General features: G+C 45.9%; 1 protein-coding gene across 4 annotated transcripts in view; it reads right to left on the bottom strand.

Moving 5' to 3' along the window:
• Positions 1-1750: 1750 nt before the first annotated feature.
• The window catches only part of LOC130388322 (neurogenic locus notch homolog protein 1-like), a 59514-nt gene continuing 44270 nt past the window's right edge, over positions 1751-16994 (bottom strand). For 2 of the 4 annotated variants that reach the window (XM_056597783.1, XM_056597782.1), the window contains 12 exons: positions 16767-16879; positions 16175-16525; positions 15572-15798; positions 11522-11965; positions 10850-10998; positions 9005-9218; positions 8620-8710; positions 8015-8177; positions 6506-6804; positions 5938-6085; positions 5746-5843; positions 1752-4861 (listed from right to left, as the gene is read on the bottom strand). In XM_056597783.1, the coding sequence (XP_056453758.1) occupies positions 3467-4861; positions 5746-5843; positions 5938-6085; positions 6506-6804; positions 8015-8177; positions 8620-8710; positions 9005-9218; positions 10850-10998; positions 11522-11965; positions 15572-15798; positions 16175-16525; positions 16767-16879 (3692 nt within the window). In that variant the 3' untranslated portion in view covers positions 1752-3466. Of the gene's footprint in view, positions 4862-5745; positions 5844-5937; positions 6086-6505; positions 6805-8014; positions 8181-8619; positions 8711-9004; positions 9219-10849; positions 10999-11521; positions 11966-15571; positions 15799-16174; positions 16526-16766; positions 16880-16994 lie in introns of all 4 variants that reach the window. The other 2 variants (XM_056597784.1, XM_056597781.1) reach the window with 2 other exon arrangements.

Raw genomic sequence — 16994 nt, 5'->3', positions numbered from 1 at the left:
AGATTGAACTCAAAATGAGGTGGAATAAAGAAACACGGCAACAACTTTCCTAATTTAGCTCTTCAGAATAATGTTGTAGCCAATAAACAATAATGCATTTTTTAGATAAACATGGAAATAAACAAAAACATATTTTACCAGCATCACATTATAACTGAAAAGGGCAGAGCAATGGGTAACAGATAAAAATAGTGAGAAAAGTCTGTTTTTGCATTTTAAAGCATTTTCTTAGTTATTTACTGCATTAAGCATTTTAAACATTTTACAACACATATTTATAACCATAACAATAACACATTATTGTCATTAAGGCATATTTCTCTTTTGGGGAGCATTTCATTCAACGTGTTTTGTCCCTGATTACGTCTTATTGAACATATGATATTGCAATGGTTCGTTCGCAACATATTTTTTGTTATTTATTCTGGCTACCTCTTGGATAATTTATATTTAATTGAACCCTGTCCTAAATAGGCTACGTTAAATATCGATAACACATTATTGTCATTAAGGTCTGCTATTTAGCGTAACTGCCCTAAATGTAAATGTAAGGTATGGCCTATAGGCCTACCTCTCGGAGTAGCCTACGTTTGATTGTAATGTTAATACACGTTAGAGGAGGAATTAGCTGCTGACGGGGGAACTGTAGGAGCGGGGGTTGCTTCATTGATTTTTTTATCTAGGCCTATAGCTGTAGTCAAAGCGGGAAGTGTGAGTTGTCTGGGCGGCTGCCTGAACTGTACAGCGCTGCAGGAAATTAATATGTTCACATGTTTCTTCATTCATTCATGAAGGCTATGCCGCCGAACAGTGACGTCAGACTCATGCCCATCTACAAACCAATCAATGTCCAGCATCAGCCTGTCTGTCCTCTCAGAAAATACGACCACGTAGGTCGTTACGACCCATTGGAACTTATCCAAAACAAGCAAACGAGGGTTCAGGTTGCGGGAGGTTAGGGATATTTTTCTGTGAAAATGGCGGACATATGTTTTATTCAGGGTGGAAAATATGATATTATAGTATAGTTACGCCATTAAAAGTATTAATGTAAACATTTTTGCGAGAAATTTGCATTTTACTTCCATAATCTTCGCTCGGTGAAGGTGAACGATGTTTGGTTTGATAGTTATGATGAAGAATATTTCAGGTCTCGACAGAAATACATGGTTGCTATGATGGTTGCTATGGACGCTGAAACCAGCAGCTTGCATGCCGTTTAAACCATGGCTATAAAACCATTGTTTTTGCTAATTATGTTATTTTATGTAACCGCGTAATGATGTTATTTTATTTAACAACTTTAAAAAAAAAAAACGGTGGTTCGGAAAAATATATGAATGATATCGAAAATCTGTTTCGATATAGTTGATTAGTTACATTTTTGAAGTTATGAAGTCTTAAGTAGTTGAAGTGTCGGAGAAGGGGTTGACGGCTTCAATGTCTTCCCATTGACTTCCATTGTAAAACTTATATAAAAGTAGAATATCTTAGTTTAAAATATTAAAAAATGTAATGGAAGCGCGTGATTTCAAGCTAATCTGAACATTTTATAATTGTAATAGGAACATTTTGGAAGGAGATGGGTCCCAAAGTTTGTAGAGAATAAGAAAGAAAGAAAGAAAGAAAGAAAGAAAGAAAGAAAGAAAGAAAGAAAGAAAGAAAGAAAGAAAGAAAGAAAGAAAGAAAGAAAGAAAGAAAGAAAGAAAGAAAGAATAAAACTTAAGAAGAACCATAGTTGAGCGCAGCATGCAGCACTCACCTAATCATTTAATTATTTTGGAAATGTTTTTATTGTGCATGAAATACATTTTACCAGCAGTCGAGGCCAATTTGTTACCCTAAATTATAGTTATGGACACATGTCAAGGACCTAGCTTAAGACTGGAGTTTTGATCCACTTACCACAGATTGATTCGTTTTATACAAAACAGTATAGAAAAATAGTTGGTCTCAATCAAAAGAAAAATATGAAGTAATTTCTTAATTGGTGATCAACTCATAGTTTGATGGTTGAAAACAAATGATTCCATGTTATACAACCAAAAGGCTCTTGATAATCAATTGATACTAAATGTATTTTAAAAAGGGTTTATACAAATTCATACAGAAGTTTATATCAGACACCTGAGGTGCCCTTTATTATAACAAGAAAAATCCTCAATTTACAATACAGATGAACATGAGAAGAAAAATATTTCTTGCAAATCAACAGGAGGAAAACAAAAGTATAGTCACTATAAGCTACAGGTAACTTAATTAACATTTTACAAACTTGAGAAAAAAATAACACTTAATGTATTTAATGTAGACCAAATTGCTTCATTACAGAAAATAAAATATAAAATGTATTCATTTTACCATTCATTTCAGAATATATGTCTGGAAAAGGCATGTTTTAAATGATATAATTCATGTATACTTTTCATATGTCTAGCTCTGCAGTAGTTAGAGAATCAAAATATACACTATGTAGAAGTACGGCTGTTTACTGCTGTCTCCATCAGAAGGGCATGCCTAACACATAGATTTCTGAAACAAAATCCTGTTTACAATGTTAATGCTTAACCTATTTACAAAAGGATGTTGTTCCTTTTGTAAGTTCTGCCATAGGCCTGAACTTAGTGGAGAAAATGTGAAAGTGAATTTTCCCTCTCAACAATAAGATAACATTTCACCAACAATAACGTTTTGAACAAAGACCACAGGACTTACAAAAAGACTAAGTCTGTCTTCAAATGCCAGTCTCCAAGATGGCAGCGTAATATTCAACTTGTCACATCCCCATTCCGCAATGTTGCATGCGTGGGAATAATCAATTTGAAGGATAAACATTTATTAAATGTGAAAATGTATAAAACATCTTTACCCAAATTCTGTTTTTTTCCTTATAAATGGGCTGAGGAAGAAATGAAAAGGAAAAAATAGCTAAGATATGATACAAGACATGTGTGAAGTATACAACATATTTTATTATGAACATCATTCAGAAATTATTCGTAATAATAATAAAAAAAACACTACAATATTACCCTTAAGTTGAAGTATCACTGGGACTTAAAATCTTCTCTGTAAAAATGCTCTTTAAAAAGAAAATCACTATAATGATTACAGACAAAGATTACACAAAAAAAAATATGGAAATATAAACTAAGATTGAGAGCTCATAAAAAGGGCTAAGTCCTTAAACAAATAAATACCCAGTGTGTTAACTGTCTACTCAGGGCAGAAAAGAACGATGCAAAATAACATACAGAGAGCTCCTGCTAAGCAGGTGATGAAGGTATAAATAAGGCATTAATAAATAAGGAGACGAAGGAAGCACGGGGAACCTTGCTGTTAAAAAACATGAACAAAGATAAAGGTTACCTTTCTGTCGTCTGCCGCCAAATTTAAGAGTGCCATTCTCGTAAAAAACACAAATATTCAGCAGTTCTCATGGGCGTCGTAGATAAACACAAGCTTGTTATTTGAACTGTTCGGGTATAAGCCCTATATGGGACTGCATGCTAGTGGGCGGGCTGGATATTCCTTCAGACCAATCAGACATGTTGGAATGTGGAGAGGAGCTTGACCACTGGTCTGGGGAGCCCGGCGAGGGGGTCAGAAAGGGGTGGTCGGGGACCTGCAGCTGGTGGTTGGGGGTGTTGTCCATGGGCCCAGTATAACTATGTTGTGAAGGAGGGGTCAGAAACTGGGCACTAGGCATGGACTGGCTGAGGGAGGTGGGCATGAGGGAGGCGTCCTGGGGCAGGATGGTGTGGATCGGCATATTGGAGCCGCCGGTGCCCTGCTGCAGCTCCGGGGAGCCCAGGTCCCCGCCGATGAACGTCTGACCGCCGCCGCTGCCGTTCGAGTTCTGATGCGTCAGCTGAATGCTCTGCTGCTGCTGCGGCTGCTGTAGAGGCTGCTGCTGCTGCTGATGCAACTGCTGCAGGTTCTGCAGCTGCTGCATCTGCTGCGCCTGCTGCTGCATGAGGTGGGGCTGGGGACCCAGCCGGCCGCCCTGCATCCCCTGGAAGGCCAAAATGTGGGACACAGGGTGGCCGTTGTGAAGGGCGCTCATCATGGCGTGCTGCCCCCCTTGGTGCAAGGCCCCCTGTCCCCCAGGAGAGCCCCTCAGGTGGTTGAAGTGGCCCCCCTGACTCAGGCTGCTCTGCATCCTGGAGAGCCACTCACACTGGCCGTTCATGGGGGGCTGGCCCCCCACGCCGGACACAGGCAGGTGGGTGAGGCGCGGGGGGATGGTGGGGTCGAACTGCATGCGCACCAGCTCCTGCTTGTTGGCAAGGCCCATGTGGCCGACGCCCATGTGGGCGTCGGCCAGGCCCTGCATGTGGCCCAGAGACACAGAGGGGGACTGCTGGAAAGGTGAGGTCATCATGGGCGGCGAGGCCACGTCCGAGACGTAGCCGTGCGGGGACTCCAACGAGTCGACGGGCGACAGCACGGCCGAGCTTTCCAGCAGGCCTGCCGGCGGCTTCCCGTCCGGGCTGCACTTCTTCTTGTTCTTCATGTCCATGCCGTCCTTGCAGCCGATGCCCTTGGCACTGGGCTTGCGGGCCTTCTTTCCCGGGCCGTGGGCCCCCTGAGGGCCCTTCATTCCCCCCAGGTAGTTGTTGGGAGAGCAGAGCTGGGGGGGAAGAGAGGGCCCAATGGAGCCACCGTGCATCGGCGGGCTGCGCACCAAGTTGTACTCGTCCAGCAGGCGCACAATGTCGTGGTGCATCCTCTCCCCGGCGATATCCCGGGGCAGCCGATCCATGTGGTCTGTGATGTCCCGGTTGGCAAAGTGCTCCAGCAGGATCTTGGCCGACTCGTAGCTTCCTTCCCTGGCAGCCAGGAACAAGGGTGTCTCCTCCTGAGGACAGACAGACAGACAGATGTTCAGAGCTCCACCCTGAGACATTTAAGTGGATATTCCTCTATCTGCATATGGTTTTAATGCTCTCATAACTTAGTTAACTTAGTTATAGTAGTTACAATCCCTGCTTAAGTTTATAAAATTATTTTATACTATTATTTATTTCAATCATTAAAAGTTTTTTTTGTTGGTATTTCCCTGCTTTGCCCTCCGCTGCGTGTCGGGCCAAACAACGCCTCTTAACAGTGGTATAATGAGCACATACCACAGCCTGTCGTGATCTATTGCTTTTATACAACGGTTACTATTATGGCAAAACGAAAGTCATAGACACACTACATTTAAAAGAAACAACAAGAAAAAGTAGTCCCTCCTGGCTGCCTTCAAAATGCACGACGGTCGCTATGCAACACACTTTAGCGGGCAATTTATCCTATGGAGCAGTTCACTCGCCGTGTGCCTAAGCTTTCGTTAGTCTCTCCATCGCCTTGCTCACTCCCGAAGTAACAAAATTTACACCCTCTCCATCATTCAACATATTTTTTACTTTGTAACTGTTTCTACTTCCAGGCGCGGAGTGATATGCAAACTTTCACAAAATGATTGGGCGTCATAGCAGTTATGTATACGCTCATTATACAACAGTTAGGAACCAATCAGATCGCTGGATTTAAGACACCCATTGTAAGTATTCTCTTTAATTCCATATTCTACTTGCCTAAAGATTGGTATTCTGGTTCTATATATAATATCTTTACTTCATGTCATTACCCTTTGGCCTACAAATCTCTGTCCGCTTAAGCCATATGTTCTCTACACAGGGCCACATGATGGACCATTGAGTCATATAAAGATTGTGTCTCTGTTGCCCTGGTTGTTACCTTGTTATTCTGCATGTCCTTGTTCCCTCCGTTTTTCAACAGAACAATGGCCGCCTCCACGTTGTTCACAGCCGCTGCCCAGTGCAGAGCGGATTTACCTGAGCGCCAAATCAAAGACCAACGTTAGAGATGAACAGTGTGTCAAAAACCCATTTAAGCCGATGTCAGCGCGAGGAGGGAGGAGGGAGTTACCGAAGTCGTCGATGGCGTTTACGTCGGCGTGACAGTTGATCAGCTCCTCCACCATGCCCTCTACCGCCAGTCGCGCGGCCAGGATCAGAGGGGTGGTGCCGTCGTGCATGCGGGAGTCCAGGTCTGTGGCACGGTTCCGGATGAGGATCTATAGAATCAACAGACAATCATCAATACTAGAACGGGTAATGACAACCATGATCCCCGGGTCAAACCGCCAACCAAAGGATCTGAAGACGAGCGCCTTAACGTTTGAGAATACTTAGTGAACCCCTGGTTTCAGCTCCAGGTCCAACCCTATGAAAAAAAAAAAAGTTCTCAGAAGGAGAAGCCGTAACCAAGCCGTCCTTGGTTTCGGCTTTTCTGAAAGACGCTATTATTTCAGTAAGAGTCCCACAGTAGCATATATTCTGATGTCTAGATTCATAGAACACATCCGAACACGTTAGGAACTGGTGTAACTGGCACTGTGTGGCCTCGGAGCGAGGAGGGCCGCGGACGACCCTCCAAACCCCCCTGCAAATGCGTGAAATGTATCAGCCAATGGAGAGAGAGACGGGCGGCCCACCTGGAACACTCCCTGGGCGTCGGCAGCCACAGCCGCGTGCAGCGCTGTGCGGCCCATGTTGTCCTGGACGTTGGCGTCGGCGCTGGCCTCCAGCAGGCGCTTGGCGGCGTCGGAGCGGGCGTAGCGCGCGGCCAGGTGCAGCGCTGTCTCCCCCGTGCGGTCTGTCTGATTGTGGAGGTTGGCGCCCTGGAAGATGAAGTCGTTGATGACACTCGCCGAGACGTCCTCCTCCTCCTCGCTGATACCCGTCTCCAGACCGCCGCCGCTGCATGACGCGATCATCAGGGGTGTGAAGCCGTCTGGGGGGAGGGAAAGAGGGGGAGGACTTTGTTCATTCAATGTTTTGTTATTTAACTGCTGTTATTTAACGGCGTTTTAAATGTTTATTCTCCATATAGAAATGGAGATGGAAAAAAGTGTGAGAGAGACAGAGAGCAAAGGTCAGGGGAATGCTGGAGGCTTTGGGTTGCAGGCAGTAAGGCCGTAGCTGGATCTCCGTGGCCGGTCTCAAAGAAACAGAGAAGGCATCACCAGGCTCGAGCGAGACCGACAGCAGCACAGACTTCAAAGCACAGGGGAAAATCAAAACAAAGCAAACAACTGATCGAACAGAGGATTTGACGCCCGCGCCTGGCTCCAATCACTGCAGCTCTCAAACTCTCCAGATAACGGATTCACATCAATGCCCGGTGCCTTAAAGAGGGGCTTCAGGGGGCCGGTGGAGCCAGGGGGGGGAAAGGTTCGCTAAAGCTATGCGGATGGAAAACGAGGCATAATCATCTATCAGCAGGAGGCGCCCAGTCGCTCCACGTGCACAGGCTTTCTCCTCTTCAAAAGAAAAGCAAACCCAGGCGGCTCCAGTCGATTGAAGCACATTGATCCACCATGGGGGGGGGAGAGGCAGAGGAGAGTGGGGTTAGAGTCTCTAGTTTTTAAACTCCTGTTACTTTTGATTTCAGTTGGATTTTCTAAAGAGGATTTGGCACTTGAGTTATGTTTTCTTCAGGTTTCGTTTATGGTATTTGATGGTCGCATGGAGTACAGCAGCAGCCATTAATGGTTGAAATGGGGAATGTGGGCAGGAATCAGTGCTTCCGCCCTCAGGCGACCGGCTTCCAGAAGGCTGCTTTGAAGAGGATACCTCCCCCCAGGGCACAGCATTAGCTACTCCTACACTCTCTGACGCACCCGTGCTCCCCCGCACGCACACACTAACGCGCACACGCGCAAACACAGACACACACTCAAATGTAAAATAATAAATAAATTAAATAGTTTTTATTGTTGTGTATGAGTATTTTCAATTAATTAAGCTTTCTAAATACGATCATATTATAAAACGGTCTTCAGGTGGATGTTAAAGAGCCGCTATCGATTCACCACAGATGAACACATTATCCTTCATTCACTCATACATCCAAAACCAAAAAAACAGAACCAACTCCAACCCTTTTGGCAACAATAGGAATGTAAATCATTATTTTTTAACAAGCATGGTGAGACACCCACCTGGGCCCCGCACGTTGACGTCCATGCAGTCGCCCTCCAGTTCGCCCTGTGGGGGGGTGGGGGCGATGGAGGGGACTCGCAGGTCTGCGGCGTCCAGGTGCTGCTGGGTCCACTGCCGGTGGTCCGTTTTGTCCTCTAGATCCAGAATGGACTGCTCCTCAAACTGCTGCAGGACATATCCACAACATACCTTTTAGCTTTGGGAATATATACTGCATATATATATATATATATCTATATATTGAATTGAATAAAGCCAATAGTACCAATATTTTATTTTTGTTCTTATTTTTGTTTTTGTAGTTTTATTTTATATTATACAATTCTCATATACATGATGATTATCTTATCTTAACTGAACAGGCGATATATATATGGCCTGTTAGCCCCTTTGAGACTGTAACTGTGATTAAGGGCTTTACAAATAGACTATATCAATTCAAAATTAATTGAAAATCGGAGCAGCGATAACATAAAAAAAATATATATTTCTTTATTCTTTACAATTTTATAAAATTATGTTTTATAAAATTATGTACAAATCCTTGAGATAATTGTTTGGAGGATTCTCTAATTGAAGGTCAATGCGGCGGCGGTCCACTCACCCTGAAGTGCTTGGGGTCGTGGGGCTCCTCCGTGCCCCAGTCGTTGTGGGGGTCCTCCATCAGGGACAGTTCCGACGTGTTCTTCAGCGTCCTGTGGTCAACCATACATCTCAATGAAAACTCTGAACCCTCACACAAACACACACATCCCAGCCAGTGGCCCCTCGGTGGTGAGCCACAAACCAAAACCCAAAATCTGAATTGATTCTGTGATCTTAGCAGAGCCCACTGTCCCATTTACCTCCAGTGGAGGATCGTTACCATTAGTGATCCATAAAATCCCCAAAACCTGCGCCCCCAATTCCTTATCCAATCTCCCCCACACCCCGACCTCATCCACAACAACAGCCAACTGCCACACAAACAGCCAGCCAACTAGACCTACCTGAGTCCGACGGCGTCCTCCCCGACAGGTTCCCGTCTCTTCTTCTTGCCCGGCTCTCCTGTCTTGAAGCCCTCCGGGAGCCAGAGTCGTCCATGCTCGTGGCGGCGTTTCCGGGAGACCATAACGCCGACGCCGAAGGCGGCCAGCAGCGTGACCACACCCAGGGCGGCGTACACGGTGTAGTGCTTGCTCCCAGGCTGGGGGTCCAGGTCACCTGGGTGGAAGACAGCCGGCATGGTCAGGACCACAGGAGGATAGGACTCAGAGGGAGGGTGTGCAGGTGGTGCAGCTGGCGGTGACACCACCCTAGAGCGCGCCCGGCCCTTCCTAGCCGCGGCCGATGGCTCTCCAGGATCGCCACCCCTGGACGGTCTAACACCAGCCAGTGCCAGAGAGGAAGTGAGCCTCCTTGGGCGTTTGGGAAGCTAGCTACCTCTATCTGCTCGCTAATAATCCCCAATGCTAACCACCTCTCATCATGAAAAAAAAAAGAGGCGAAAAAGGGGATGCGGCTTGATAAGAACAGAAAAAAAGGAAAAGCCAGAACATCAGCAGCTTCCATCTCCTTCACAAGCCAAGGTGTCAGGAGACACCCTCCCCATGCCTTCTTTAAGAAGGGGGAGGGAGGGGGGGGGGAGGGATTAATGAACTTCAAATTACTGCACGCCCTTTAAGCTCTAAAGACGAAGGATTTATTAGGATTTTCAAGATAACAAAGACTCCCAACTTCTAGCACACTCCCGATCAATTTTACCCCTTCTCTTTTATTTTTTTCCCTCCACTAACGATTTTGAAATGATAAACTCCCCCAAGCCGGACCCATAGAGATGCATTAAGTCCCGGTGTTACATCCAGCAGGGTGAAGGTTGCGGCAGCCACTCACACTGGGAGGAAAAGGGTGTGCGCGTATGAGCGCGTGTGTGTATTCGTGTGTGTGAGCGTCTGTGTAGCCTTTTGAATATGTTTTAATGTGGCCTCTCTGTGACTGTGAAGCTTACAGACGGACGGAGTGAGACAGTGATGGTGTTCCGTGAGTAGGGAGAGGGTGCTTGTGGTGGGGGAGGGGGATGAGTTGATTTACGGCAATTAACCATTTTGAAGCCCGAAGCGGATGGATTTACACACAGAGGAAAGAATTGATTGTTTAGGCCTTGAGATCCCCAACTGCATTTGTTTAGCGCTGAATTAAAAACACACAATCACATACACCGGGGTTAGGTCCTGACCGCAGGGCGGGGCCCCTGGTTGGCGTGAATCTGGAGGAACACGTGTCGTTGGTTTTCTGCTTCTGTACGTGTGTGTGCATGTGTCTGTGTGTATTTATAGGCATGTCTATGTGCGTGTGAATGTGTGAGCCGGTGTGTGTGTCTGGGTGCATGTGTGTATGTGTGTGGTCATGCCTGTCTGTGCGTGTGTGCTAGGTTCTGTGGCTGTATGTGTGTTTATGTGTGTGTGTGTGTGTGTGTGTGTGTGTGTGTGTGATTGTGCACGTTCCTGTGTGTGTGTGGGTTTGTGTGTATGTGTGTGTGTATGTGTGTGTGCTTGTTCCTGTATGTGTGTGTGTGTGTATGTGTGGGCTTGTTCTTGTGTGTATGTGTGTGTGTGTGTTTGTGTGTGTGTTTTTGAGTGTGTCAGTGTGTGTGTGTGTGTGCTGTGCAAGGGCGTTTTCATGCATTTAGCCCAGACCTTGTTTCTTCAAGAATTACACCATCCAGTTTCTTTGTCAGACATAGGTGTTGTGTATCTGCATCTGTTTCAGCGTGAGTGTGATTGTATCTGTTAACTAATGATTGGGCATTGGGGGTTACGCGCACGTGTGTTGATCTCAGCAGAGTGTGAACTCACTGTGCACAGCTTCGATGACGTAGGGCATGTTCAGCTTGCCGCTGGAGGCCAGAGCCCCCAGGAAGGCGGCCACGTCCGCAGTGCTCTGGAAGCACTCGCTGGACTGCAGGAAACACTGGCGGTTATCCACCTCCAGGTACACGATGGAGCTGAGGGAGGGACACAGCCGGGGTGAGACCGTTGGTCAACAACACACCAAAGTCCAGAACAGGGACAAAAACACACCTTTCGTCATTGTTTAACAGAGGCCAAGGGAAAAGGAATTGTTAATTCTTCAATGGATGGAATCGACTATTTATCGTTTAGTATTGAGTCAATTAGCAAACGCTTTTAACCAAATTCAACTTACAAAAACAAAACATGTCATATCGGAGCAGTAAATATCGGTGCTCAACTGGCTAGTCTACAGAGGTAGTCTGTCATCAACAGACCAAAGCTCTCGGCTGGGCCGCCCTAACCCTAAACCCTGTTCCATGGTCGAGATCTTTCTGAAACATCTCATCCATTCACACTGATAACATGAACTACACGGATCCCATCACTCTGTCATCTACCCAGCGGCTGACCCAGTGGATGTAAGGGATGAGGCTCGATCCAGGAAGCCTACAGAGGGAGCTAATTTCATGTTAAACTCTTTATCGCATAGGCCACATGGACCACATGAACCCTCACCCTTTGATCTGCACGTGGTCCAGCTCCCTGCGCGTGCGGCCAGCTGCAAGGAGGCCTGGTCTGAGCGCCCGGTCCAGGCTCCTCCTCACCAGGTTCAGCACCTCTCCAGGGTCAGCCCACGGCTCCAGGGACCGCTTCATGTTGTGCTTCCTGAGCTCCTGTTCGCTGCCGTAGTACGGGAACACCATCACCTGGCCCTGCTCGTCCCTGCGGAACGCCACGTTGGTGTGCAGCACGTGGCTGAGCTCACGCAGGAAGCCGAAGGAGTTGTTGAGGAGCTGGTCGGGCAGGATGTGGACCACCAACAACAGCTGGCCCATCGCCAGCTTCTCCGGCACGCTGACGGCGCAGTCCAGGCCATCCCACTCGCACTCAGCGTTGTTGCAGCCCTGGTCGCAGTGGCCGTCCGCATAGTGGTCCTTGCAGTACTGATCGTACAGTGGGCTGGGGAGGGGAGGGGGGAGGGTCACAGTGGGGAGGGGGAAAGGGAGAGGGGGAGGGTCACAGTGGGGAGGGGGCAGGTGGGAGGGGGGTAGGGGGAGGGTCACAGTGGGGTGAGAGGGAGTCATTCAAGGTTTTCTAACAATCTGCCTCTAACAATTTTTTTGCTAACTTGTTTTGCTAGCTATTTAATAGTTTTTTTCATGTAAACATGAACATACAAGTTGATCTATTGACAATGTAGATATAATTAATGTGGCTACAATTGAATCTGTTGTATGTTATAACCAGGGCAGGAATTTCCCCGGCGGCCAAACGGACAAAACCCGGAAGGGTTGTTTATAAACGGTGCTCAATTAGTTTTGATTTCATTGAACGGAGCCCGTTCTCTCACAAAGCCATTGGAAACACGTCTAAAAGCACTCATGAATGCATATTTTTATTTTCACATATGTTAAAGTAAGGATTGGCATTGTTAAATTGAGATATTAAGACAGTATTTTCTAGTTTCTATTAACGGAAAATTAAGAAAGTCGACAGTCATATGATTGATGAGATTTTATTTGCTCATACAAAACAGAATAAATAAGACAATACATTGGTACAACTGAGGAACAGCTAAATGTAAATCCATAAAAAACGGCATGTTTAGATCCCATGATGAATTGAGGATGAATTCATGAATGTGTTCATATTAGATATTCATCCTATTCCTTGAAAATTGATTTTTTTTTATGATTTACCGGATGTTCAATGAATTTTATCCTTGCCTATACAACTAATAACAATAAAAAATTTAACATTTTCCTCGTTTCCACCAGGGGTATCTTTGCTCTATAATTTAAAAAACATCTGTAAAATAGTACAAATTTCAAGGTAGGCCTATAAGAATGTATATAATGTGTTACCACATTCAGCTGTATGTGTGTATGTGATTTGCAGTGTACGTGTTTGGATACACACACAGGCACACACACTGACATAAGAGTGGAAAAACGCTGACACACCTGCTACTGAGTGACGCGCATGCACATTTAATGACATCGTTTACAGGAAGTGCGTCATTATTGCACATCTAGGACCCCCGAGCCGATCTGGCAGCCGAACACATCTGGTACTCCGGTCCCAATTCACTTGTTCAAGTTTCCGGGATTTATCTACGTAGAACAATCCGGATTTTCCATGTATGGTAATGCTGCAACATGCTCTTCCTGAAGGTAACCAATCACAACGGAGTGGGTTTGGCAGGAGGGGGGAGAGGTGGCAGAGAAGGATGAAGCCGAGTGTTGACAAAGAATGCTGAAAGTGCCCAGATGAGAGGAAGAGTTTCCCGAAATCTAAAATCGTTTTTTTGTGCTGTGATTCAGTGTCAGGTTGCTCTATAGGAGTCATTAATAAGAAATGAAGACCAGAAAAGTAGTATAATAGGAGATCTTTAAAAAGAATAACGGACAGATTTTCCTGCTACTTCCTGCTTGCTATTGCAAAATGGATCCAGTAGTCACGTGGAGTTATTTGCATAACCGCAATCTGATTGGCCGACGGATCCTGCCGTCGCTGCCTGAAAAGTTTAACATTTCTCAACTTTTTGACGCAGGCAACGGAGCCGACAAAATGGACGGACCCTCAAAGCATTTTGAGAGCATCCCATTCAAAGTCAATGAGATCCGTCGACAGATGGAGGTTGTGTGAATGTACCCTATGTGACGCCTCCGCCAGATGCGGCCAGATTTCCCGCCCGATCTGGCATCACTGGCCACCAGTGTTGCCACAGTAACCTTGAAAAAGTAATCTGATTACTGATTACTAGTTACTCCTTAAAATAGTAACTTAGTTACTTTACTGATTACTTGATTTTAAAAGTAACTAAGTTAGATTACAAGTTACTTTATTAGGTACATTTAGCTGCGAAAACACCCCCTGCCGCCTCAAAATAAAAAATGACCACCGGTTTTGCCAAAACTAACTCTTTTTTCGTTGGTTAACTTAAAGTTGTTTATTTAACCCGGAGCTTGGTGTAATCAATTAAACACTAACAGAGGAGGCAAAAGTACAAAAGGAAAAGGACCATTGGGTGCTGTCCAAATCAAAGAAATGAATCTAACCAAAGAGAAGCTCCCAAAATACAACGTGCGCCTAGTGTTTCTTAACAAAGGTGTAACTGCGTGTCGGTTTTCGATAACCTTCAACAACCTTACCCTGGCCCAGTTCCCTGGTAGCTAACAAGAGCCTCAATCAAGTAACAAACTAAGCTTTTGAAGACCTAAATGGCAAGCTGCAAATCCGAGACAAGGTGCCGCCCGTATTTTGTCTTCCTGGATCCTCGGCTTTCCGATGCAGCAACCAATCACGTCCGGGGACAGGCACATCAAAACTAACATAATTGTAAACAAATCACATGCATGGAAAAACCCATGGTCATTTGCATGGCAATGACAAACGGAGGGTTTTACCCATGAGGGCGGGGTGTCGGTCCGCAACCGTAACAGAGACTTACGCTTCACACGCACACGCACTCTCACGCAAACAGGCAGACAGACAGACAGACAGACAGACAGACGGACAGACACACACACCATTCCATCGCTCCCAATCCAATCGGCGATCCGGTAAAAAAAATTGTAACGCACAGTGTCTTTGATGAGTAACTTTAATCTGATACTGTTTGGAAAATAGTACGCGGTTTAGATTACTCGTTACTGAAAAAAGTGGTCCGAGGCCAGTAACGCGTTACTAATTAATGCGTTACTGGCATCACTGCTGGCGACCCCCATGACGGCAGAGGAAGGGTTATTGTCATTTTAAAATAAACTTAATTTTAATGCGTAATTAAAAAAAATATATTTCTTATGGTAAATTCTAATCTTATAGACATAATACAGTTTTAACATTTAACAAAATTCAACAAATTCACTAAACATTTTTTCCTTTTGAAAAAGAAGTGGAGAATTATCGCAAAAGGGCCCTTCAAGATGCAGATAAAAACTGCAAAAACAATGAACAATTTCTATAGAAGTGTAATGAACACTGTTCATTAGAAAGGCGTTAATGCTTTTAGATATGGATTAGTCTATTTAAGTGAAATTATGTTCATGTTGTGTGTGTGTGTGTGCTGTGCAAGGGCGTTTTTTCATGCATTTAGCCCAGACCTTGTTTCTTCAAGAATTACACCATCCAGTTTCTTTGTCAGACATAGGTGTTGTGTATCTGCATCTGTTTCAGCGTGAGTGTGTTTGTATCTGTTAACTAATGATTGGGCATTAGGGGTTACGTGCATGTGTGTTGATCTCAGCCGAGTGTGAACTCAATGTGCACAGCTTCGATGACGTAGGGCATGTTTTTTAACTAATGGCCTTGATGCCCTTGCATATGGCCTTGATGCCCTCAAATGTGTGCCCCTAAAATCACGAATTCCAGGCCTGGTTATAACTTTTGCCTGTTTATGGTGATAGATTATTTGTGATATAATAAAGTAATCTTCTTGCATTGTCCCCAGCTTGCTTAGGACTAAATCCGGGGGTTTATTTTGGATCTATTCGTCTGGTCTTAAATGAGAGGAAACCCCCAAAAAGAAGGAAGCAATCTGGGCCGGTTCAACTTTTGACTTACTTGCAGTGTCCCTCCAAGTTCTGGCAGTCGAAGCCATCGTAGAGGCAACCGGCGCTGTCACAATGGGAGTCACACTTGCCGTCGTTGAAGTAGCGCCAGCACTGCAGGGCGGCCGAGCAGTTCTTCCAGGGGTCGTTGAAGTTCAGCGAGCAGTCGCCGCCGTCCCATCCGCACGCGTGGTTGTTGCACAGGAGGTCACAGAACTTGTTGCCCCGGCGCTCCCCGCACTGCAAGGCAAGGCAAGGTCATCCACCGTTCGAACCCAAGGTCATCCATATTCATGTTCAGCACCCTTTACGTAGTAAAGGGTGATGGACAATAACTAAAGGACAATAAAGCCATCAGGTCGGTTATGTGTGGATTAAAATCATGAATAATTATGACGATGTAGAATCTATTTTACAGTAGGTAGATGACCTATGATTTAAATGAGAAATGTCAAATTATAGTAGAAGTAGGTCAAATAATAAAAACAAAGGGCTGATTATATACTGTACATTTAACTCAGAGTTGCATCCGACCGAGATGCTGTCTAAACGGAGGGTCGAGGCGGACAGTTTGCTCCAGACTGAACCTTCTGGGAAGCGAGAGGCGGCTCCTCACCTGTGGGATCTCACAGCTGACGTCCACGTCGGCGGGCGGCGGCGAGATGTCGCGGCCGAAGCCCCCCACGAACACGTGGTCCAGGATTTGGCAGCGCAGCCCGTTGAAGCTGGCGGGGCAGACACAGTTGTAGTAGGGGGCCTCCGAGGTGCACTCGCAGGTCCCGCCGTTGTAGCAGGGGCCCGAGTTACAGGGGCTGTCGGTGGGGAACTGGCACTCGGGCCCGGTGAAGGCCGCCGTGCAAAGACACTGGGTGGGGCTCTTCTGGCCCGAGACGCACGTGCCACCATTGCGACACTGGAGGCTGCCGCACACCCGCGCGTCGTTCTCACATGAGGCACCACTGAATCCCTGAAACACAGCAATACGAAGGGATAAAGACCACCAGGTAACAACACAAAAGACCAACAGGACACATCACTGATCTCAATGCAGACAATGTGTCCACTGACAAACGGTTAGCACCTCTTTCTTCTCGTTGACAGCATGTGATGCTAATAACTCGTAGCGATAGTGTGGGGTGTGTAGTGTAGTGGGAGTAGTGTCGTGTGTGAAGTGTAGTGTAGTGTAGTGGGGGGTGTAGTGAACTCACAGGGGGGCACTTGCAGATGAAGCCGTGTGGCGTGTTGCTGGCCACGGCGCAGGAGCCTCCATTGCGACAGGGCTTCCCCTTGCAGCCGTCAAACACTGTGTCGCACCGCTGGCCTGGGGAGCAGGGAGACGTAAGGGCTGGAGACTGGAGGGCCTTTTGGAAGGCCTCGAACAAATAAATAATGCTTAAAAAAAATATATTAAACACTCCAATCCACATGTTATTAAC

This window comes from Gadus chalcogrammus, chromosome 8, assembly GCF_026213295.1.
Source record: "Gadus chalcogrammus isolate NIFS_2021 chromosome 8, NIFS_Gcha_1.0, whole genome shotgun sequence".
Taxonomy (NCBI): domain Eukaryota; kingdom Metazoa; phylum Chordata; class Actinopteri; order Gadiformes; family Gadidae; genus Gadus; species Gadus chalcogrammus.
The sequence above is the reverse complement of the archived record's forward strand: the minus strand, read 5'-3'. Positions and strand labels throughout refer to the sequence as shown.